This window comes from Mustela putorius, unplaced genomic scaffold (genome assembly GCF_011764305.1).
Source record: "Mustela putorius furo isolate JIRA1106 unplaced genomic scaffold, ASM1176430v1.1 tig00000430_pilon_pilon_pilon, whole genome shotgun sequence".
NCBI lineage: Eukaryota > Metazoa > Chordata > Mammalia > Carnivora > Mustelidae > Mustela > Mustela putorius.
In genome coordinates, this window is record NW_025421377.1 from 5,870,669 (window position 1) to 5,897,505 (window position 26,837).

At 37.8% G+C, this 26,837-nt stretch overlaps 1 protein-coding gene across 1 annotated transcript in view; it reads right to left on the reverse strand.

The window, feature by feature from the left end:
• The window catches only part of SCFD2 (sec1 family domain containing 2), a 435,263-nt gene that overhangs the window by 358,687 nt on the left and 49,739 nt on the right, over window positions 1–26,837 (reverse strand). The window contains exon 3 of the mRNA XM_004764956.3: window positions 75–202. Within this exon, the coding sequence (XP_004765013.1) occupies window positions 75–202 (128 nt within the window). The remainder of the gene's footprint in view (window positions 1–74; window positions 203–26,837) is intronic.

Genomic DNA, 26,837 nt, shown 5'->3' on the forward strand with positions numbered 1-26,837 from the left:
TTCAGAGAAGCTCAAATCAACGTCCTCAGAGCCCATGGTCACTGTCTGTCCTAGCTAGCGGTGGATGTGCTTACCCATACTCATCTTGATTGGCAGGTTTTCTCTGCTTGATGCTTCCACTAGATGTCTCCGGACTTCCATCACTGCCTCTTTGTGCCTGGTGCTCAGTAAGGCTTCCCACAGAGCTCTGGCAGCTGTGTCACTGCAATAAAACCACAAAAGAGCTTTAGAATAAATGTCTACTGGATGATGAGAAGAGTCAAAAGCAAAATAATTTCTTAAATATCCTTTCTGAGCACTAATATAGCCTTTCCTACTGATAGGATTTGGATTAAATGAAGAATATCTAATCCACTTTACTCAGCACAAAATACTGAAGAAATTAAGGAGATAATAAAATCAACCGCCCCTTTTGGGGGTGTGTGGGGGGGAAGCTACACTGTGCTATGACAAGTGTGAGAAAAGTGTATGATAAAGTGTTTGGAGACTTGCATTCAAAAATATTTCAGAGTATAATTCAACATTGCTCGAGGAACATATAAATGGTTTGTAAGACAAAATTAAAAACCTGTCTAAAAATGATTTGTCAGTGATTGTAAGCATATCCGTTTGACATAGCATACTTATCAGGGAAACACAAAGCAATCAGCAATGAGAATTCCTGTTCCAAAACTACTCAATAGACTTCCTAATGAATGGGTTTTGTACTGAATGAAAGTCAGGAATTGGGCTAAGTGACTGTGGCCTTAAGTAGCCCACTTTGGGCCTTAGGTTATAAGGCTGGCACTTCGGAAGACTTTACAATTAACCGTTGATCCAGCACGAAGCAATGCATTATGCACGGTCTCATCTGGGCTCACTTTTCCAACAGCCCTCTGTCTCACCCACCACGCCATGCCCAAATTATAAAAGACTACAGTGTTCTTTCCGGAAGATCTCTCATGTAGCCAAGTACACACGTTTGTAGCAACGCTTTAAAAACTGAGTATAAAAAAACAAAGATGACGTCTGTCCTTTTCTGAGGACATTTTCCCTCCACTTAAAGCCCCATTAACATCTCCTACTATCCAGTGAGGAATAGTTTGAAAATGAATGCATTTTTGAGGGGTTAGTTTTAAAAAGTTATATATAATATGACATTAATTTAACTTTAAATTTATACCTAATGAGGTGTAGCTTTCAAGTGTGAATTTCATTTAGAATAATGGAATGATGGGTTCCAGCACTGAGTTTAATATCTGGCACACAATAATCTTTCATTAATTAGTACTGTTTTTATGACCATTTATTTTTTCTGATTGAACTATCATCACTGCTCAATATACTCTACTTGTTTTGCTCTGATCAAAACTGTCATCATTATAACTCAGCATCCAATATTCTAAGTTTAATTTAAATGAGCCGGTAAACTATTATGAGCCAAGTGCTCATCTCAGTGGTTGCAACATAGATCAAAATGAGGCACAAGCTCAAAATGAGGCTGAAAAATTAATCTCCCCCCCCCAAAATGTGATAAGAAGCAGGTCCATGCTTGCAAAGATTTTCCTGGTAGCACAGAGCAAGGGCTCTAATCCTGGCGAAGAGGACCGGGACTCAAAGAATGATTTCCACTGGAAATGATGAGCAAGTACAGAGATATGTAAGCTCTGAAAAGCAGCCATGGCAAAAAGTTGTTACTCGGTCTGGGAAGGAAAATGGTCCAGTCTTCAAGGAGGATATAAAAGCTTCATCACAAAACAAGAAAACAAGAGGGAGAAGGACATTTCAGACATTTTGTTGCAATACAAAGTCCCACATACATGGCACTTAAGAGTACTGTTTACTCCACGCCCGGATGCAGGGGAGAGGGCAGGAGAAGTCAGGGAAAAGGGGGAGGAAGGAGCTACTCTACATGCAGTCCTGCATTCCCTGCCAAGGCTTATCATTCCGCAGGTGACAGGAAGCCAAGGAGTGTGCAACAGATTTCACATTCTGAAAAGAGCTGCACAGCTTAGCAGTAATGAAAACAGTCTTTATCACCATTCAAAATGAGCTCTATATCCTATGGGGCTTTGGGAAGACTATATAACGTCCCCAAAACTCTGAAGGCAATAGAGAAACACTAAAGTATTCTGAGTGGGGGAGGTATACTTCCAGGTTCCCCAGCTACAGTGCACAATTGTTCCTTGTGTGTGTTCTCCCAAAGCACCTCTCCCCATATCACACAGATTTCTCATGTATCTTCAACTCGACACACAACTTCTAGAGTAGAACCTCACTGCCCTCCTCTTTTCTATGAGAGTATGCATTTTGCTAATACAGAGTGTCTCTAAAATCACAGTGGGTTATGTAATACTGTGGTTGCCCCATGGGATTAGCATAGTGGTTAAAATGTGGGATTTGGGAGGAGAAAAAAATCTGCATTCAAACTTTGACCATTCTTCCCTTTACCCCTAACATCTACACAGCCTCTCTGATCTTCCACAGGGACCCCTTCTCCTCCTTTGCCAGGAATGCTCTTCCTTTACAAAGTGTCTGCGAAATGTCGCCTCATCAGAGAGGTCCCCCTTACTATCTTGTATAAGGAAGTGACGACAGCCTAACCTGGCACCTTACCCTGGCACTCCTCCCCCTTCCTGGGGCTCACTGTTCTACATAATCTTTATTACCATCTGGCCGAGCATATCTTTCCATGTTTATCTGTTTGTTATCTATCTCCTTCTCAGAAGGTAAGGTCCTTCAAGGAACGTAGGGGTTTAGTTTTACTTGTTGCTAAGTCCCCACTCCCTAGAACAGTGCCAGGCCCCATGGTAGATATATTCAGTAAATACTGAATAAGTGAATGAATAAAGCGTGCTTGCTGTTTCACCTTGTGCATGTAACTAACTCTGTTTTCCTCCATCTTTTCATCTGTGAGACAGAGGGCACGACAGGGATGACCTCAGATGACTGATGTAAGGGTTAAATCTGGTAATGCACCTCCTGATTCATAATAAATGTAAGCTGATGTGTTTGTTGTGATGGTTGGGCCTATCACTACGATATTGTCTTAAAATTCAATGTGTTCAAGGGTTTGTAATATATTCAGGAACTTCACTTAATGACACTGAGCATTTTTTTCATACAATCCTAATTTGTTCATACCTATTAAAGTCACGTGGGGCTCGTAGTCTCTGGCTCTTCTCTGTTGAAACATTTTTACAAGAAATACATAAGTTTCCCATGATCTCTAATACTGATACAGAGTGAGGTCATGCTTCCCTGAAAACTGTTTTGCTGATATAAACAAATTTGATTATCTAGATAGTGTGATAGTTTCTAATGTTTCTTTCTGAATAAAACAGTTTCCTAACCACACCAAACTGTTACCCACATCATACTTGGTCATTTTAGGCTTACCAAGTTTAAATGCAGGAACTAATTCTAGCTCTCTGAGTGACTGGCACTGAAGAGGATTAAATTGTACTCACTGGCAGCTCTGCTGTGTCCTGCACCCACTTCTGCTCCAAGTCACTCTTTCATTGGTGTGTGATGGTTTACAAACTGAATTTTTTTTTTTTAAATTTTCAGCATAACAATATTCATTGTTTTTGCACCACGCCCAGTGCTCCATGCAATCAGTGCCCTCTCTAATACCCACCACCTGGTTCCCCTAACCTCCAACCCACCGCCCCTTCAAAACCCTCAGATTGTTTTTCAAAGTCCATAGTCTCTCATGGTTCACCTCCCCTTCCAATTTCCCTCAACTCCCTTCTCCTTTCCATCTCCCCTTGTCCTCCATGCTATTTGTTATGCTCCACAAATAAGTGAAACCATAGGATAATTGACTCTCTCTGCTTGACTTATTTCACTCAGTATAATCTCTTCCAGTCCCATCCATGTTGCTACAAGAGTTGGGTATTCATCCTTTCTGATGGAGGCACAATACTCCATAGTGTATATGGACCACATCTTCCTTATCCATTCATCTGTTGGAGGGCATCTTGGTTCTTTCCACAGTTTGGCAACTGTGGCCATTGCTGCTATAAACATTGGGGTACAGATGGCCCTTCTTTTCACTACATCTGTATCTTTGGGGTAAATACCCAGTAGTGCAATGGCAGGGTCATAGGGAAGTTCTATTTTTAATTTCTTGAGGAATCTCCACACTGTTCTCCAAAGTGGCTGCACCAACTTGCATTCCCACCAACAGTGTAAGAGGGTTCCCCTTTCTCCACATCCCCTCCAACACAGGTTGTTTCCTGTCTTGCTAATTTTGGCCATTCTAATACACACTGAATTCTTACATCAGCATATGAGTTGAGTGTGGAGTTAATCACTGCCTTTCTCTAATATACTCATAAAAATTGATCCAATAGGCATTTCATACCACTGAAGTTTCACATGAAATCAATTCCTGGTGTCAAATGTTGTAAGTCAAGAGAAGTTAATTAAACCCACATGATAATCATACTAGTCCATTTAATGCAATACTTTATCCTTTCCAACTGTGCAAATATTCTGTTTTCCTGACGATGAATAAACAATACACAGAGTACTATCACCACAGAGCCAGTGTAATAGACTAGTGGTAGGCAGTTCTGTAGAAGCATGCGTTCTAGAACCAAACAAAAAAGGGTCTGGTTCTGTGCATTAGCCCAGGAGAGTTACTCAATTTATCTGTACATGTGTCCTCCTATGTTAACTTGGGGATGGTAATAGTACCCAGTCAGCAGATTATTATAAGAAGGTACTAATATAACCAGAGCACCTAGAACAATGCCTCCACATATTAAGTGTTCAATAAATGTACCAGTAGCAGCAGCAGTGGAAGTGATAAGAAAAAAACAAAAAAAAAAGGTCAGAATTTTCTCATGAGATATAGAAGAAAGCTTTTTTAAAAATAAAATTGTCTTTTCCATCTATTTGCATACATGTATGGATAAACACCGCCTGTAGCTTCATTTTCTAATATGAAAAGGTTACAATACATAACACACAATTCATGAAACACACACTAAAAACTCCAACTCAAGCAATCCTCGGGTATATGACATCCTGAGATAAAGAATTTTGATTTTCATAAATAAAATAGGAACCTTTTCTATAGATTACTTCAAGACTTACAGCTATAGTAAGCAAAAATTTTTTAAAGAAATAATCTAGTTTTAAAACAGGCAGAAAACATGAATAGATATTTTTCCAAGGAAGACATATGGATGGCCAAAAGACACATGAAAAGAGGCTTAACATCACTCATCATCAGGCAAATACAAATCAAAACTATGATAAGATACCACCTTACACCTGTCAGAATGGCTAAATTAAGGAAGGTTTTATGCAATGACTTCTGTGCCAGCTTCTTGCCTCATGAATTATATTGAAATTCTGCAGACTGCACACAACAGGATATTTTAAAACTAGGATTGCTACTTATAGGAGGAGTTCAGATTCCATAAATATTTCCAGACTGATTTACAAAGTGCATGTATGATTTCTGGGGTAGAAGTGAACATTAAAGGTGGTAGTAAATGAATCATCTTTATATCTTCAGCAGGACACTACCTCACCCAACACAAACATGAAAATCTGGTTTTGGTTTTTGAAGGCACCTAAAGAAAACTTTATAAAATGCCTGAGAAAAACACTACAGCTGCAAACAAATCAAACTGCTATTAGATCCTACTCATACCTAATCTAAACCCTTTGCGCTTGACTGTTAACCTACCTCATCTAGCTTAGTCTACTGTCTTAAATTCAGGAAAAGCTGGGCAACATCTTTTAATCACCAGACCCACCCCAAAACAGTTTGTTGCTTTCTTTCATGGTTAACTTAAGACAGACTTCTGAAACATAAATAAAATATAATATTTAAAAATACTTTTAAATACCACCACTACCTTTCTATTAGCACTTAGGAATCTACAAAACAATGTATGTCTCATTTGACCTTCGCATGAGCTAAGCCATGATCGCTGACCAATTTAAAGAACCTCAGAGAATCCAAGTGACTTATGTAAATACACTTAACCTGTAAGTGACAAAACCAGGACTCACCCCCACCCAGACAACTAGCTTCTGAGCTTGTTATCTTTCTACTAAACCTTGTCATGCCTATGTTATGCAAATCGTCAAAGAGAATTGAGTACATAGAATGTCAGTAATTTTAAAGTCTTCATATTGGTTTTCTTTAATAATCCTTAATATATCCTCAATTCTCCTTGTAAGTTTATATGTAAGCCTCACATAAGATAGAATGGAATAGAGTGAAAAGTGAAGTAGATCCATATGACCTCATGAAACAGGAAAAGCTTGCTCTCAGGATTTGGCACTTTTTGTTTTAAGCAATATTGTAAGAGAAAGGGGAAGATGGTGGAGGAATAAGGGACCCTAGTTTCATCTGGTCCTTAGAATTCCGCTAGAGAGCTATCAAATCACTCTGAACACCTGTGCACTCAACCAGAGATCTACGAAAGGAATCACTACAATTCTACAAATAGAAAATCGACTCTTTTGTGCAAAGACGGAGGTGCAGAGAAGTGAAGCTGAGGCCATATATTAGGAGATAAACTGGAGCAGGAGCATATCTTTCGACAGTTACTCTGAATATAAATGGGCTAAATGCCCCAATCACAAGACACAGGGTATCAGATTGGATAAAAAAAAACAAGACTCATCAATATGCTGTCTGCAAGAGAGTCATTTTAGACCCAAAGACACCTCCAGATTGAAAATGGGGGGGTGGAAAACCATTTACCATGCTAATGGACATCAAAAGGAAGTGGGGTTGGCAATCTTTATATCAGACAAATTAGATTTTAAACCAAAGACTTCAAAAGAGGTGAAGAAGGACACTATATCATACTTAAAGGGTCTGTCCAACAGAAAGATCTAACAATAGCAATTGCACGTATTTATACCCGTAACATGGGAGCAGTCAATTATATGAACCAATTAACAACAAAACTAAAGAAACACATTAATAATAACATAATAATAGTAGGGGACTATAACATTCTACCTACAGCAATGGATATATAAGCAGAAGATTAACAAGGAAACAATGAGCCAGATGGACTTCAAAGATATATTCAGAGCCTTCCATCCTAAAGCAATAGAATACACATTCTTTTTGAATGCACATGGAACATTCTCAGAACAGATCACATACTAGGTCAGGTCTCAACCAGTACCAAAGATTAGGATCATTCCCTGTATACTTTCAGACCACAATGCTTTGACACTTGAACTCAATCACATGAGGAAATTTGGAAAGAACTCAAATACATAGAGGTTAAAAAGCATCCTACTAAGAAATGAACAGGTCAACCAGGCAATAAAAGAAGAATTTTAAAAATTCTTGGAAACAAGTTAAAATGAAAACACAACTGTTTAAACCCTTTGGGAGGCAGCAAAGGCAGTCCTAAGAGGGAATTATATAGCAATGTGAGCCTTTATCAAGAAATAAGAAAGATTTCAAATACACAACCTAACCTTACATGTTAAAAAGCTGGAGAAAGAACAGCAAATGAAGCCTAAATGCAGAAGAGAAGAGAATTAGTAAAGATTAGCACAGAAATCAGTGAAATAAAAACTAAAAGAACAGTAGATCAATGACACCAGGAGCTGGTTCTTTGTAAGAATTAATAAGATCTTCCTTATCCATTCGTCTGTTGAAGGGCATCTTGGTTCTTTCCATAGTTTGGCGACCGTGGTCATTGCTGCTATAAACATTGGGGTACAGATGGCCCTTCTTTTCACAACATCTGTATCTTTGGGGTAAATACCCAGGAGTGCAATTGCAGGGTCATAGGGAAGTTCTATTTTTAATTTCTTGAGGAATATCCACACTGTTCTCCAAAGAGGCTGCACCAACTTGCATTCCCACCAACAGTGGAAGAGGGTTCCCCTTTCTCCACATCCTCTCCAACACATGTTGTTCCCTGTTTTGTTAATTTTGGCCATTCTAACTGGTGTAAGGTGATATCTCAATGTGGTTTTACTTTGAATCTCCCTGAGGGCTAGTGAGGATGAACATTTTTTCATGTGTCTGATAACCATTTGTATGTCTTGATTGTAGAAGTGTCTGTTCATATCTTCTTCCCATTTTTTGATATGTTTGCCAGTTTCGTGTGTGTTGAGTTTGAGGAGTTCATTATAGATCCTGGATATCAGCCTTTTGTCTGTACTGTCATTTGCAAATATCTTCTCCCATTCCGTGGGTTGCCTCTTTGTTTTTTTGACTGTTTCCTTTGCTGTGCAGAAGCTTTTGATTTTGATGAAGTCCCAAAAGTTTATTTTCGCTTTTGTTTCCTTTGCCTTTGGAGACATATCTTAAAAGAAGTTGCTGTGGCTGATATCGAAGAGATTACTGCCTATGTTCTCCTCTAGGATTCTGATGGATTCCTGTCTCACGTTGAGGTCGAATGGATAAGGAAGATATGGTCCATATACACTATGGATTATTATGCCTCCATCAGAAAGGACGAATACCCAACTTTTGTAGCAACATGGATGGGACTGGAAGAGATTATGCTGAGTGAAATAAGTCAAGCAGAGAGAGTCAATTATCATATCATCTCACTTATTTATGGAGCATAACAAATTGCATGGAGAACAAGGGGTGTTAGAAAGGAGAATGGAGTTGAGAGAAATTGGAAGGGGAGGTGAACCATGAGAGACTATGGACTCCAAAAAACAATCTGAGGGGTTTGAAGTGGCAGGGGGCTGGGAGGTTGGGGTACCGGGTGGTGGGTATTATGGAGGGCACTGATTGCATGGAGCACTGGGTGTGGTGAAAAAATAATGAATACTGTTTTTCTGAAAATAAATAAATTAATTTATTAAAAAAAAAAAGAATTAATAAGATCAACAAACCCCTGGCCGGATTTACCAAAAAGAAAAGAGAAAGGACCCAAAGAAATAAAATCATGAATGAAAGAGGAGTGATCACAACCAACACCAAAGAAATACAAACAATTTTAAGAACCTATTATGAGCAACTACATGCCAAGAAATTAGGCAGTCAGTAAGAAATGAATGCATTCCTAGAAATGTAAAAGCTACCAAAACCAAAACAGGAAGAAACAAAACCTGAACAGACCCATAACCAGCAAGGAAATTAAAACACTAATCAAAAATCTCCCAACAAAGATAGTTCAAGGCAGATGGCTTACCAGGGGAATTCTACCAAACATTCAAAGATACCTATTCCTCTGAAGCTGTTTCAAAAAATAGAAATGGAAGGAAAACCTTCTAACCTTTCTTTGAGGCCATAATTACCTTGATCCCAAAACCAAAGACCACATTAAAAAGAAAAATTACAGACCAATATCCCTGAAGAACATGTATGTAAAAATTCTCACCAAGATACTAGTCAATAGGACCCAAAAGTACATTAAAAGGATTCACCACAAACAAATGGGATTTGTTCCTGGGCTATAAGAGTGGTTCAACATCTACAAATCAATCAGTGTGATAAACCACATCATTAAAAGAAAGGACAAGAACCATAAGATCTTCTCAATAGATGCAGAAAAAGCCTTTGACAAAGTAGCATCCTTTCTCGCTAAAACTCTTTATAGTGTAGGGATGGAGGGAACAGACCTCACTCAATATCATAAAAGCCATATACAAAAAGCCCACAGAAAACTTTTAGTTTTTCCCCTTAAGTCAGAAACATGGCAGGCATATCCACTATCACCACCGCTGTTCAACACAGTACTAGAAGCCCTGGTCGCAGCAATCAGACAACAAAAAGAAATAAAAGGCATCCAAATTGGCAAAGAAGAAGTCAAACTCTCACTCTGCAGGTGATATGATACTTTATGTGGAAAACCCAAAAGACTTCACTAAAAAATTGCTAGATCTCATACAGGAATTCAGCAAAGTGACAGGATATAAAATCAATGCACAGAAATCAGTTGAATTTCTATGCACTAACAATGAGACAGAAGAAAGAGAAATTGGGGAGTCTATCCCATTTAAAATAGCACCAAAAAACATAAGATACCTAGGCATAAACATAACCAAAGAGGCAAAGGCACTATACTCAGGAAACTATAGAATACTCATGAAAGAAACTGAGAAAGACACAAAGAAATGGAAAAATATTCTATGCTCATGCATTTTAAGAACAAATGTTATTACAATGTCTATGCTACCTAGAGCAATTTATACACTCAATGCAATCCCTATCAAAATACTATCAACTTTTTTCAGAGAGCTGGAACAAATAATCCTAAAATTTGTATGGAACCAGCAAAGACCCTGAATAGCCAAAGGAATGTTGAAAAAGAAAACCAAAGTGGGAGGCATCACAATTCCGGACTTGAAGCTCTAATCATCAAGACAATATGGTACTGACTCAGAAACAGACACATAGATCAATGGAATAAAATAGAAAACCCAGAAATAGACCCTCAACTCTACAGTCAGCTAATCTTTGATAAAGCAGGAATGACTATCCAATGGAAAAAAGACAGTCTCTTCAACAAACGGTGTTTGGAAAATTGGACAGCAACATGCAGAAGAATGAAACTAGGCCATATCCTCACACCATACACAAAAACAGACTCAAAATGGATTAAAGACCTAAATGTGAGACAGTGATCCCTCAAAATCCTAGAGGAGAAGGCAGGCAGCAACCTCTTCCATATCAGCCACAGCAACTTCTTGCCAAAGGCATGGGAAATAAAGGCAAAAATGAACTATTAGGACTTCATCAAGATAAAAAGCTTTTGCACAGCAAAGGAAACAGTGAGCGAAACCAAAAGACAACTAAAAGAATGAGAGAAGATATTTGCAAATGACATATCAGATAAAGAGCTAGTATCCAAAATCTATAAAGAACTTATCAAACTCAACACCCAAAGAACAAATAATCCAGTCAAAAAATGGGAAGAAGACATGAACAGACATTTCTCCAAAGAAGATATACAAATGGCCAACAGACACATGAAAAAGTGCTCAACTTCATATGGCATTAGGGAAATAAAAACCAAAATCACAATAAGATACCACCTCACACTGGTCAGAATGGCTAAAATTAACCACTCAGGAAAAAACAGATGTTGTTGAGGATGTGGAGAAAGGGGAAACTTCTTACATGGTTGGTGGGAATGCAAACTGATGCAGTCACTCTGGAAAACAGTATGGAGGTTCCTCATATGGTTGAAAATAGAGCTACCCTATGGCCCAGCTATTGTACTACTGGGGATTTACCCCAAAGATACTCATGTAGTGATTTGAAGGGGAACCTGCATCCCAAGGTTCATAGCCGCAATGTCCAATATAGTCAAACTATGGGAAGAGCCCAGATGTCCTTCAACAGATGAATGATAAAGAAAATGTGGAATGTATATGATATGTGCATACACACACACACACACACCAGGGAATACTATTCAGCCATCAAAAATCAATGAAATCTTGGAGGAGCCAGGGTGGCTCAGTTGGTTAAGTGTCTACCTTCAGCTCAGGGCATGATCCCAGGGTCCTGCAATCAAGCCCCCTGTGCAGCTCCCTGCTGAGCAGAGAGCCTGCTTCTGTCCCTACCCCTGCTCATGATCTCTCTTTCTCTGTCTTAAATAAATAAATAAAATCTTTTTTAAAAAATGAAATCTTGCCATTTGCAAAGACGTGGTTGGAACTAGAGGGTGCTATGCTAAGCAAAATAAGTCAATCGGAGAAAGACAATTATCACATGAGCTTGCTGATATGGGCAATGTAAGAAACAAAACAGAAGATCATAGGGGAAGAGAGAAAAAAATAAAGCAAGACAAATCAGAGAGGGAAACAAACCATAAGAGACTCTTAAGCATAGGAAACAAATTGAGGGTTGCTGGAGGGAAGAGGGGTAGAGAGATGTGGTAACTGGGTGTTGGGCATTAAGGAGGGTACGTGATGTAATGAGCACTGGGTATTATATAAGACTGATGAATCACTGACCTCTAATACTAAAATCAATAATACATTATATGTTAACTGAATTGAAATAAAAATAAAAATAATTTTTAAAAGACCAATTAATCAATAAACTCTACCTCAGAAACTAATAATTTAATTAATTAAATTGAAATATTTAAAAAATTTTAAATTAAAAAAATATATATTATAATATTCCCCTTGTAGGCCACTCCTAGCCATTGACAGCCATTTTGCTACACAACTGCAGTCATTTTCCAATTTTATTTAGCTTTCTTTAAATGTTTCCCACCATGGCTTTGCTCAGTTTTAAATCTTTCAGCATAAATATCATTTATATAACTGAAAAGGCAAAAAAACTAAAGTCTAAATTTCCTTAACATAGTACTTGTAATCTATGCTCTTATCTTCTGTTCATTATATCCTTGGGAAAAACATTCGGATAAATGGCTTCTAGCTATTTGACCACTGTAAAAAGACAAAATGAAGCCACTTGCCTAACACATCCATTGTAAATAAGAAAGGAGGCAAGGTTTAGAGTTTTGGGCCACCACTCAAAGGGCTATGGGCTGCTTCTGAGACCTTGTGTAATTAAATTAATCTTTCTTATTATTTTCATTTGTTGAGAACTCACTATATCATAGGCAATATGACTATATTATCTCATTGAATAGTAACCCACCAGAATAAGTATCACTGCCTCATTTCATAAGAAAGCTGATTCTTAAAGAGATGAAATAACTTGCCCAAATCACATAACAAATAAGTGCAGATTTGAACCCCGGTCCCTGTGAACTCAAAATCCACTTACTAACCATGTCAGTACACTATTCTGTAAAATAAAAGGCTTGAACTAGAATGCTAATTTCTGAGATCCCTTAGATTTCTAACAAGTTATTATCTATATGGTTTCCATTATGCCCTGGTGCTCCAAGTTCATTTCTTTTTAAAGTATCATTTAAAAAAAAAAAGATTTATTTATTTGAGAGAGATTGAGAAAGAGTATATGTGTGTGTGTGTGAGAGAGAGAGAGAGAGAGAAAGAGAAAGAGAGAGAGAAAGAGAGGGGAGGGGAAGGGGCAGAGGGAGAGGGAGAAAAATCCTCAAGTGGACTCCCCACTGAGTGTGGAGCCCCACATGGGGCTCCATCCTAGGACCCTGAGATCGTGACCTGAGGCAAAATCCAGAGTTGGCCGCTTAACCAACTAAGCCACCCAAGTTCCCCCACAAATATCAATTTGATTAACTCTGTGACACTCAAGTAAAAGATGAGTGAATATTCCATCCTCTTATTTCTTTTATTAAAACCCTTTTCTTTCTCCCAAATCCAGTGATAATAATAGTTAATAAAAGAATATTCCCAATAGCTTGTAGAATTTATTAAACAATTTCTAACCTTTTCTCTGTTTTTAAAGCTAAGTTTTCCAATCAGAAAAATTTTATTTCATTTTAGGTACTTGGAAACACTTTTTTTTCAATAGATTCCTTGAAATATACAATATAAGGCAAGATATTTGTCCTATGAAAAGATCTGTCTTATTACTATGAAATTTAATTAGTTTCAATATTGTCAGTAACTACATAAAATGTTACAAAATGCATGCTCTTTTTTGATAAACTGATTATCTTGTCATCTTACATTATCTTAAAAATTAAACTATTTGTCATGTTTGCAGAAGACTGTAAGCCAACAAGATATACATAATAATAATCTGCTAGATTAGCTTTTCTGAATGTCAGGAAACTTCTGTACATGAAGATATGCTCCTTTCAGTTAATTCCTGGCTCTTTATTCACCAGAATTACTCAACTGTAAATGAAATCTTAGAAGCTGCCTTGGTTTGGCATGTATAAAATGTCAAATGCAGTCTGCTAGAACCCAACAGGAAATATTCATCACCAAATAAAATATTAAGAGGACAGCATTAATTTTTAAGAGATGGCTGAATGTTGAATCACAGTGCTACCTCAGTCAAGTGGAAGGCATGCAATTAAGAGACTGAGGATGAAACGTGAATGCGCACCATTGTCTTGTGACTAAAAGCAGAGAAATGGCTTCTTCATGGAGTGCACGGAAGTTATGCTCAGTCACAGGACTTGCAGTGATAGTCACAATATTCCAACAGAAAGTAAATGATAACAGCTATAACAACCACAAAACATTATCAAGTAAGTTTAAACAAAGAGCAGTCTGAGTCATAGTTCTCCACAGCAGGAAATAACAGCTTCCACCAGTGGTGAGCTTGATGAGCTCTGAAGGTAGGTTTGCTCATTAAGTTATTCACAGAGCTTTCAACAGTCATCTTTCCTCTTGACTACTTTTCTAAACAATTACCTCATATTTAACAAAACTGTCCATTAACCTTCATCTCAGTAGAAGAGAAAACAGTTAAACACAGAAAGATATATGAAATAGACCCTTGGCACTGGAAAGTAGCCCTTTCCCCATTCTTCCTTTCAGAATAGAAGCCCTTCTTGTGGGCCAACCACAGCTGCTAGTGGGCCTCCAGGGCCCTGCCCTCATGAAGCTAGCAATCTAGCAGGGAATCTGGAACTGAGCATGCTCCTACAGAGGAGACAAAGCAGAGAGTGGGAGCTCTAAGAGAGTACAGCACCTAACCAGGTCGGGGTGTGTAGATGGTAGGCAGAGGGCGGCTGAGAATGTGATAAAAAGCCCCAAAAGAGGAGTAGGAGTTGGCTAGTTAAAGAACAAGAGATGCCCTTCAACAGACGAATGGATAAAGAAGATGTGGTTCATATATACAATGGAATATTACTCAACCATCAGAAAAGATGAATACCTACCATTTGCATCGACATGGATGGAACTGGAGGGGATTATGCTAAGTGAAATTAGTCAAGCAGAGAAAGACAATTATCATATGGTTTCACTCATATGTGGAACATAAGGACTAGTGTGGAGGACCACAGGGGAAGGAAGGGAAAACTGAATGGGAAGAGAATTTGAGACCTTTTCAAGAAAATGAGACGTATGAATGGAGCATAAAGATCTTATATGTCACTGTCTTCAGCTTATGGCAAATCCTACCCAAGGCCTGGTAATCCACATTAGGACTGTTGACTTTCTTCCAGGGAAACTGAAGGGTCCTCAGCAACAGACTGACCTGATCACATTTGCATTAAAAAGATCACTCACTGTAGAGAACAGATCTCAGTTCTGGATGAGAGGCTACTACATAGTCCAAGCAAGAACTGAGGATGGCTTGAACTAGAGAGATTTCCTAAAACTATCAGATCATATCATTTCTCCCCCTCAAAACCCTTCCACGCTTCCCATTACAATTACACTAAAATCCAAATTCATTATTTATGTACAACTTCATCTCTTACCTTCTCAGCTTCATCCATTAGGCTTCAGTAATACTGGCCCGATTTCAGCCTTTTGAATGGGTCAAAATGTAATCTCAACTCAGGCCTTTGTATTTGCTATTCCTTTGCCTACAACCTTCTTCTTCCAGATGTTTACTAATAAGGTCTCACTCTTTCAAAAGACATTTATTAAACACCTATCAATTGCTAGTTCTGTTCTAGGTATCACTCAAGGGTTCACTCCTTGACCACTCTGGCTAATGTAGTCCTTTGTTTTTTTAAGGTTTTATCTTTAAGTAATCTCCACATCCAATATGAGGCTCGAACTCACAACTCCGAGATCAAGAGTTGCCTGCTCCACTGAATGAGCCAGCCAGGTACACTGCTAATATGGCCCTTCTTATTCCAAATCCCACCTGCCTTATTTATTTATAACACTAGTCACCAACTCGAATTACGTGTTATTAAAGAAAATTTGTTTTCATGACTTGGAAGAGGTCAAAGGGTGTTAAGAACAGAAGCATTCTGGCTTTATCAGAATGTCAGCATGGCCCATGGATGGCAGACCACCAACTCAGACCACCAACACCCCATGGGCCACAGATCATGCCAGGCACTAGAGGTGCAACAGTGGACAAGGATGAACAAGTCAGACACAGACCTTCTCTTAACAAGCTTCCTAAATCTGGTTGGAGAAGTAGACATTAAACTAATAATTTAAAGATAATACACTATGAGCTAATTTAGGAAATAAAAGTACTAACGCTGAATGCAAAGATAAAAATGGGGGTGGGGCAAAAGAAAGACTAAGATGTAGAATGACCAAAAGGTGGGACAGCATTAGTTTGATGACATGAAAGAAGTCTAGTGTAGTAGCTGCAGACAAGAGTGCGAGCATATAGGAAGGAAGGAAAGGGAAGGAAGAAAGAGGAAAAGATAAAGATGAAGTCAAAAATTACCAGGGAGAAGATCTACGAAGGCCTTCTAAAACAAATTAAAAATTGTAGTCTTTACCCAGAGAGCAATGGAGAGCCATTAAAGGATTTTTACCAGGGGAGGGTTAGAATCAGATGTACTACTATGTATACTACTGAATAAGAATATATATATATCCCCAGTCATAAAAATAATCCCCAACTGGACTCTAAAACTATAATGGTTTCAAAGTGTGAAGATAAAATATAATTTTGATGGAAAGATAATTCATCCATTTCTTCTTCTTAGAGGCTCTTATGTTGGGTTTCATCCATTTTTTAACAATTAAGAGTTCCTGCTAGGCACAGGCTCTATTCTTAGGTAACAGGATACAATAGTGAACAAAACAGACATAAAGCCACTATCCTCATGTAATTCTTACTCTGAACTTTATTTTCTGAACACAGCACATGGAAATTGTAAAGGAAAAGGAATTTGAATCAAATGTTTCTTAGAAATTACCCAGTATGTTTCACTTTTATAGAGAAGGAAACTGAGACTATGAAACATTAAGTACCTTGTTCAATGTCATGAGGTCTTGGTGGAAAAGCAGCTAGGGCACAATAGTGACTAGAAAATAAACACTGAACAGAAGGTCTGCTGAAGAACACACACACACACACACACACACACACACACACAAAATCAAATCAACAGAAAACAGTCTCTCATGGTTTAACTGAAAGGAGGACATTGCTTTAATGAGTCTTTGTATCTGCTGTTAGTTTTGTTAAAGAATATTCTCATAATTACCAAACATATTACTGAAAAAGATAAGATCACTTCAAAAATGCTTAACTCAAGTATCACCTTGCAGTACATTTGCAGGGCAAAGCAGAGTAGGATGGAAAGAACATGAGCCCTGATGGAGCTCACATTTGGAGCAAGTCACTGGTATCTGCCCCTCAAGTCTCATAGATATCATGTATCTCATACTACAGGAAAGTGATTTTCATTTTTCGTTCAGCAATAATAAAGCACGAACTTACTCAAAATTTCTCTATACCAAACAATAAATCACAGAAAAGACTTTTTTTTCTTTTTTGTGACAGGGTACAGTACTTTTATTTTTTTAATTTATTTTCAGCATAACAGTATTCCTTGTTTTTGCACCACAACCAGTGCTCCGTGCAATCCGTGCCCTCTCTAATACCCACCACCTAGTACTCTGACCTCCCACCCCCCGCCTCTTCAAAGCCCTCAGATTGTTTTTCAGAGTCCATAGACTCTCAGGGTTCACCTCCCCTTCCAATTTCCCCCAACTCCCTTCTCTTCTCTAACTCCCCTTGTCCTCCATGCTATTTGTTATGCTCCACAAATAAGTGAAACCATATGATAATTGACTCTCTCTGCTTGACTTATTTCACTCAGCATAATCTCTTTCAGTGCCGTCCACGTTGCTACAAAAGTTGGGTATTCATCCTTTCTGATGGAGGCATAATACTCCATAGTGTATATGGACCACATCTTCCTTATCCATTCATCCACTGAAGGGCATCTTGGTTCTTTCCACAGTTTGGCGACCGTGGCCATTGCTGCTATAAACATTGGGGTACAGATGGCCCTTCTTTTCACGACATCTGTATCTTTGGGGTAAATACCCAGTAGTGCAATGGCAGGGTCATAGGGAAGTTCTATTTTTAATTTCTTGAGGAATCTCCACACTGTTCTCCAAAGAAGCTGCACCAAGTTGCATTCCCACCAACAGTGGAAGAGAATTCCCCTTTCTCCACATCCCCTCCAACCCATGTTGTTTCCAGAAAAGACTAAAAGATTTTACTTATTTATTTATTTAAGTGAGAGAGAGCATGAGAGAGAGAGCAAGTGGGGAGAGGGGCAAAGGGAGAGAGAGAGAACCTCAAGAAGACTCTGCACTGTATGCACCCCACAGAGGGTTCAATGCCACCACCCGAGATCATGACCTGAGCCTAAATCAAGAGTTGGATGCTTAACCAACTGAGCCACCCAGGTACCCCTCACTATGAGGATTTTAAATTACTAACATAATTAGATTATTTAACAACCAAACACATATCCCCTCTATGCACATTTTTCTAACTCTGAGGATATATTTCAAGTTCCTGAAGGGTTACTTCCACGACAGTCCAAGGCCAGCACTTGGCTCAACTAGGGAACTCTACCTTGAGCTAGACCACATTTGTGTGTTTTGGCTTGAATTCAAGACTTGGAAAGCTAAAGATTAGTTCATATGGCAAGAAACTCTAAGATAAAGAGTTAGTGACAGTTTCATAGACGCTCTTAGAAGGAAACTCATCTGGTCACTTTATCCCTTCCCTCACTCTACTCCATGAAGAAGGGTCATTTCAAAATCTGCATAACCTTTTATTCTATTATTATACAGTGATTCTAGAATTTATTACTCTATCCACCATGAGCAACACCATTTTATCTATACATACACAGGTATGAAGTTTCAAAGACAATAAATTGGGAAAACTTGATCCATTAGTATTACTATAATCATATTTTATTCTTCACTGGTTTTGAGTTGTGGGTCTGGAGGGATGGGAATTTATGTAGCTTGTACTATTTACCATCTTAACTCCCATGTAATTCCCATCTCCCTTGACACCTTAGAAATACAGAACAGTGCTGAAGTGTTAATAGGGATGTAACTCTGAGGAGAACAGTACATAGAATAGTTCTTTTCATAGGAGGGGTTTAATGGTTGCCATTTGTTTAGGAGTAGAAAAGAGTTCTTATTTTAAAGTTGCAAAAGCAAAAATAAACTTTTGGGACTTCATCAAAATCAAAAGCTTCTGCACAGCAAAGGAAACAGTCAAGAAAACAAAGAGGCAGCTCAAGGAATGGGAGAAGATATTTGCAAATGACAGTACAGACAAAAGGTTGATATCTGGGATCTATAAAGAACACCTCAAACTCAACACACACAAAACAGATAATCATATCAAAAAAATGGGCAGAAGATATGAACAGACACTTCTCCAATGAAGACATACAAATGGCTATCAGACACATGAAAAAATGTTCATCATCACTAGCCATCAGGGAGATTCAAATTAAAACCACATTGAGATACCACCTTACACCAGTTAGAATGGCCAAAATTAGCAAGACAGGAAACAACATGTGTTGGAGAGGATGTAGAAAAAGGGGAACCCTCTTACACTGTTGGTGGGAATGCAACTTGGTGCAGCTTCTTTGGAGAACAGTGTGGAGATTCCTCAAGAAATTAAAAATAGAACTTCCCTGTGACCCTGCAATTGTACTACTTGGTATTTACCCCAAAGATACAGATGTCGTGAAAAGAAGGGCCATCTGTACCCCAATGTTTATAGCAGCAATGGCCACGGTCGCCAAACTGTGGAAAGAACCAAGATGCCCTTCAGTGGACGAATGGATAAGGAAGATGTGGTCCATATACACTATGGAGTATTGTGCCTCCATCAGAAAGGATGAATACCCAACTTTTGTAGCAACATGGACGGGACTGGAAGAGATTATGCTGAGTGAAATAAGTCAAGCAGAGAGAGTCAATTATCATATGGTTTCACTTACTTGTGGAGCATAACAAATAGCATGGAGGACAAGGAGAGTTAGAGAGGAGAAGGGAGTTAGGGGAAATTGGAAGGGGAGGTGAACCATGAGAGACTACGGACTCTGAAAAACAATCTGAGGGCTTTGAAGAGGCGGGGGGTGGGAGGTTGGGGGAGTGGTGGTTATTAGAGAGGGCACAGATTGCATAGAGCACTGGGTGTGGTGCAAAAACAAGGAATACGGGCGCCTGGGTGGCTCAGTGCATTAAGCCGCTGCCTTCCGCTCAGGTCACGATCTCAGGGTCCTGGGATCAAGTCCTGCATCGTGCTCTCTGCTCAGCAGGGAGCCTGCTTCCCTCTCTCTCTCTGTCTGCCTCTCTGTCTACTGTGATCTCTCTCTGTCAAATAAATAAATAAAATCTTAAAAAAAAATAGGAATACTGTTATGCTGATAATAAAAATTAAAAAAAATAATAAAGTTGCATTTGCACAGCAAGCACATTATTTTTACTTAAAAGGATGAAATAGGTTCTCATAAAGCTAAATTATTTGACTTAAAGTGTTTTCAATATTGTAGGATGAATAATCTGTGTGCATGTGTGTGCATGTTTATTGTATGGCAAAACTAGAGGACCTCACTTGACTAATAAAAAGTAGGAAGCTCTAGGTTGCTTAATTTCTTGTTCCATGAAATCCAAAAATCTGGGAACCGCTTCACAAAGCTCCACACCCAAGGAACAGAGTAAAAAGGAATCTCCAGGTTTTCTTCTAGATTTTGGCAGCCAAAATTACCCTGTTAGAAAAGAAGGAAGGAATCTAGGACTCCCTTCAAAATGAAGGGATTACAAGCATAGGTGTCTGGAACATATCCCAAAAGGAAGAGCCATCATGGAAATAATTCAGCCAAGAAATACAAATAAATGCTAAAGTCATTGGGTTAAAGTTTGATGAAGAAAAGCATATTTACATAATCTCAAAATGTTTCCTTGAATCAAGTGATAAAACTATCATCATGAATGGACAAGGTTAAATTGTGTGCCACCTGATAGGATGCAATGAAGAGAACACACCATCACTGGTTTGATATTCTTGCCAAAAATGTATAATCTGAATCTAATCATGAGGAAACAAGAGGTAGATCTGAACTGAGGGGCTTTCTACAAGATAACTGGCCTGTACTCTTCAAAAGTATTAAGGTCATAAATGTCAAGGAAAGATGGAGGAACTGCATAGATTAAAAGAGACAAAAGAGACATCGCAAATAATTGTAACATGCGATTCTAACCAAAATCCCTTTGTTTTTGTATAGGATATGGAGATAAGTGGAAAACTTGTGTATCAGATAGTAGTAGCTTACCAGTGTTAATTTCATGATTGTAATACATTGGAGAATAACCCTTTGAAAGATATAAATGCTAAAGTATTTGGAAATGATGTGCATAGGCAAATTATTCTCAACTCGTTCAAGGAAGAAAAATGTTTCTTTTACTATTCTTGCTACTTTTTTGGATGTTTGAAATTATTTGAAAAAAATGTAAGAAGGTATCAATCAGTTTAAAGAAGGATGTCAAGCGCATTTTAAAAAGTTCAGTATGTGAATATGGTGCTCTCCAATTAACAAAGTTAATTAACACTGTTCTAAGTAATTGCAAGGAGAAAATGCAAGGAGAAAAATACCAAGTACCTAAATGCTCACAACCCTCTTCCTAAGTTAAAAATTATGCTGGGAGCTGCTGAAACAATTTAAATTCAAAATGCTCAAGAGTAATCTTTGTATCAAATGTAGGTTGTGAGGACCTGTGGCTTCTTCCATGTGACACCTAACATTTTTTTTTTTATGATTTTATTTACTTATTTGACAAAGAGGGAGAGAGAGAGCACAAGTAGGCAGAGAGGCAGGCAGAGAGAGGAGGAAGCAGGCTCACTGCTGAGCAGAGAGCCCAATGCAGGGCTCCATTCCAGGACCCTGAGATCATGACCTGAGCTGAAGGGAGAGGCTTAACCCACTGAGCCACCCAGGCGCCCCACACCTAACACTTTTTAAAGCATGGGAATCCTTAAAACAACGAAAATCCTAAATTATAAACAAAGCCAAACTGTGGATTGGAAAAACCATCAGAACGGACATCGTGCTCCTCAGAGCAAAGGAGAAATTTAGTCACAGACTAGTGCTGGGTGTGAACAGATTTTGGCTGCCTTCAGAAAATCCTTTTTCTCATCCCACCATTAATATGGTTAATAAAGCAATTATCCAAATTTAATTCTAATATTGGAAAACCTATAATTGAAGTAGTTATACAGTATTACTTAATGAAAAGGTCCCAGCAGGATAAAAAAGTATAATCCTGGCAGAAAAAGAACGTGATATTATTCTACATAGAATGTGTCAGCTTTCTGTAAGTAAAGTAAAAATACAGAGACAGCTTTTAATGTAAAATTTAAAAAGATGAGTTCTGGGCTCAAATACAGAGTACTCTTACTTGTTCTATAACCTTCAAGGTAACTAACTTTTTTGAGCCTCAATTTTTTCTTTTCTAACATAAAAATAATGATACTAACTTAAGGATTGTTTGGGTGATTTATATTAAGTGCACATGTAAAGCAGCTAATCCCTAATGCACACTAACCTTTTTTTTTTCACACTAACCTTTCTATAGTATTCTTTACTCTTCAACAGTAGAAAAGCAAAATATTTAAGTTGTGAAAAAATATAGAGAGATCTAAACTTTGAGGTCAATGTTTCTGCCCAAGAGTACAAAAAGTATAATTTAATAATCAGTTATGAAAATGGGCAAAACGTTAGAGAAGACCTTGCCTAGCTACATCAAAGTATTGGAAAATACTTGATAAACTGAGTCATTAAGAAAACTAAATGTTCTAGAGGCACCTGGATGGGTCATTTGAAAGAATCTGCTACTCTTGATATTGGAGTTGTGAGTTTCAAGTCCCATGTTGTGTGTTAGATATTACTTAAATAAACAAATAAACTTAAAAGAAAAACTCCAAGTATTTTAAGGTGATATTACTATGAAGAAAACAATTTGGAATTATAAATAGAGATAATCATAATTAAAAACTTAGAAGTGTTGGGATGTCTGGGTGGCTCAGTCGCTTAAGTGGCTCCCTTCAGCTCAGGTCATTATCCCATGGTCCTGGGATCCAATCCCACATTGTGCTCCTCGCTCAGCAGGAAGCCTGCTTCTCCATCTTTCTCTGCCTGCCACTTTGCCTGATTGTGTTCTCTGTCTCTGATAAATAAATAATCTTAAAAAAAAAAAACAACTTAGAAGTGGTGAGGGGAATACATTCAATCCATAAAATAATATTCCTACTCTCTATAAGTTCATTTTTATCCGTAAGGATATCATTAACAATTTATGGAAGATTACTAACAATAAATACTGCCCCTGACTATTTTTCAATTTTTTAAATATTTTTTTCACAATAAAAATATGTTTTTTTCTGGAATGTATAAAGTCTATGTGATATTTTAAAAAAATTTGAATACATCAAAATAAAAGGAAATTAAAAGTCACCTGAAATTTTACACTCTGGGATTTTATCATCTGATATATTAATCAAGATATGCTAGGTTATCTTGTAGTAATAAATGGCTCCAAAAAACCTCAGTGATTTACAACAACAAAGATGTATTTACCACTCGTGTTTCAGGTTTACTAAGCTCTGCCTCATCTCCACCCTAGGATCCAGGCTTAACATTGCCAGCTGTTGAGGCAAAGAGAAAACAGATATAGCATCTCTTAACACTCAATCCAATCATATATACAAGGACTTATTTTTTTCAATAAATTTATATAGTACTATAAATGTATTTTCTCTTCCTTATGATTTTCTTAGTAACTTCCTTATGATTTTCTCTAGCTTACTTTACTGTAAGAATATAGTGTATAATACAGATACAAAATAGTGTTAATCTACTGTGTATGTTATCAGTTAGGCTTCTGATTAATAGTAGGCTATTAGTAGTTAAGTTTTGGGAGAATCAAAAGTTACACACAGATTTCCAACTGCACAAGTCAGTGGCCCTAACTCCCACCTTGTTCAAGGGTCAGTGGCTATGCAGGCATGTAATTGTTATGGAACTGCTAAGTCAAATGTTAGTCTATGTTTAACTTTTTGAGGAACTCCCAAACTGTTTGTCACAGTTGCCACATGATTTTATATTCCTATCATCAATGTATGAGGGTTCCAATTTCTCTATATAATACGTACACAAAAAAGTGCTTGGTATTTTTAGTCATCAGGGAAATGTAAATGCAAAGCACAATGAGATATCACTTCAAACCCCAAAATAATATATTATCTCCTGGTATCTTTGGGGGACAGAGTCCTAATCTTTTCCTTTTGTAAGATTAATCCTCTTATTGGATTAAGGCCTACCCTAAGGGACTCACTTTAACTTAATTACATACATAAATGCCTTATCTCCAAATAAAGGCACATTTTGAAGTACTAGGGGTTTGAAAAGAAACACATGAATTTGGGGTGTCGACACAATTCAGTCCATATCAATGGATAATACCAACTGTTAGCAAGAATGTGGGTCAACCAGAAATCATACACATTGTCGGAGAAAGAGGAAAATAGTGCAACCACTTTAGAAAACCATCTAGTAGGGTTTTTTTTTAAATTTAAACTTTATTTTATTTATTCAGTGTTCCAAGATTCATTGTTAAACTAAGTATCTACTAACTCTAAGTAGCTACCAACTTTAGACATAGCAATTCTACTGAAATGAAAGAATAACCCAAAAATTCCACTGACAGGAATGACAATATATCTTCCCCAAAACACTTGTTTGATGATGTGCACAGTAATTTTATTCACAATAGTAAAAAACTGAAAACAGACAAGGTTTCCATCACCAGTAAAACAGCTAAGCAAACTGTGATATATTAATGTAATGGAGTAATACTACTCAGCATTAGAAAGGGATAAAATAATGTGGTGAATCTTAAAATCATTATGCTTAATGAATGAAGCCTGACATGAAGGAGTTTATACTATATGATTCCATTTGTGCATTTCACAATTTCATAAATTTTGCTCCAAAAATCTATTCAGGTGGGCCCAATGTAGTCACAATCATCATTTTAAGAGGACACAAGAGGAGTCAGTGTCAGAAGAAAAGGCAATGTGAGAATGGAAGTTAAGATTAGAATGATGTGGCTACAGGCACATCATTGGAGATGCAAGTGGCAAGAAACAGAAAATACCTGAACCAGCCCTGCCAAGACCTTGATTTTAGGCATGTAAGGCTGATTCTAGACTTCTGACCTCCAGAACACTGGAGAATAAAATCATGTTGTTTTTAAACCACTAAGCGTATGTATGATAATCTGCTACAGCAGCAATAGAAAACTCATACACCTATCACTGGTATCCCAGAAGAGAAGAAAGTGGATGGGGCTAACAAGGTAGTAAAAGAAATAATGGCTGAAAAATTCCCAAATAGCAAAAGACATAAACCTACAGATAAATAAGCTGAGTGAACCCAAACAAGATAATCCCAAGGAAATCCATACCAGGACACACTGTAATTAAAATTTTAAAGAATAAAAACAAAGGCAACACATTGAAAGCTGTACAAGAGAAATGGTGCCTTAGTTTCAGAGGAAAAACAATTCAAATGATCATGGATTTCTCATTAGGAACCAGGGAGGCCAGAAGAAAGTAGCATCATTTTCAAGTATTGAAAGAAAAGAACCATCTACCCAGAATACTGTATCCAATGAAAATATCATTCAACTGTGAGGGGAAATAAAAATCTTCTCAGACAAGTGAAAACTAAAAGTTTTTTATCCTGGGCAAAATTAGTATCCTAAAAGAATGGCAAAAGGATATTCTCTAAATGGAAAAAATCTTGAAACATCAGGAAGGAGGAATGAACACAGTAAGCAAAAATAGAGATAACTATAGCAAACATTCCTTCCTGTCTTGAGTTTTCCACGCTAGGTTTGATGGTAGAAACAAAAATTTAACACTGTCTGATGTAGTTCTAAGTGTATATAAGGAAATGTTTAAGATGATTTTATAAGTGTGGAGGGGTGCCTGGGTGGCTCAGTCAGTGAAGCATCTATGTTAGGCCCAGGGTCCTGGGATCGAGGCCCACATTAGGCTCCCTGCTCAGCAAAGAGCCTGCTTCTCCTTCTCCCTCTGTTACTGCCCCTGCTTGCTCTCTCTCTCTCTCTCTCAAATAAGTAAATAAAGTCTTTTTTAAAAGATGATTATAATGGGGCACCTGGGTGGCTCAGTGGGTCAAGGCTCTGCCTTCGGCTCAGGTTGTGACCTCAGGGTCCTGGGATCGAGCCCTGCATCAGGCTCTCTGCTCAGCAGGGAGCCTACTTCCCACCCACCCTCTCTGTCTGCCTCTCTGCCTACTTGTGATCTCAGTCCATCCAATAAATAAATAAAATACTTTTTTTAAAAAAAATATGAATCATAAGTGTGGAAAGGTAAAGGGAAGTAATGGGAGGCAAGCATTCTACACTTCATTTAAAACAGGTAAAATAACAACATCAGTGCCCTGGTAAGCTATGTATACAGAAAATGAAAAAATTAATACAACCACTTGAAAAAAACATACAAAAAGATATGATCAAAAGTAATGCAGATGGGGTGCCTGGGTGGCTCAGTGGGCTAAAGCCTCCACCTTGGGCTCAGGTCATGGTCCCAGGGTCCTGGGATCAATCCCCACATCGGGCTCTCTGCTTGCTCTGGAGCCCGCTTCCTCCTCTCTCTCTCTGCCTGCCTCTCTGCTACGTGACCTCTCTCTGTCAAATAAATAAATAAAATCTTAAAAAAAAAAAAAAAGGAATGCAGATAAATCACATGGAATTCTGTGGGGGGAAAAAAGTTCAAATAACTGACAGGAAGACTGAATAAAAGAAATAAAGAAATGAAAAATAGAGATAACAAACAGAAAAAAATGAAAATGGTAAATTCAAGCTCTAACAAATCAATAATTCCATTAAATGTAAATGGTCAAAAGATACCAATTAAAGACAGAAGTTCACAGAGTACATTTAAAACCATGGATCAGCCATATGCTTTCTATAACAAATTAACTTCAAACAGAATTATATTATAAGTTGTAATATAATTACAAATT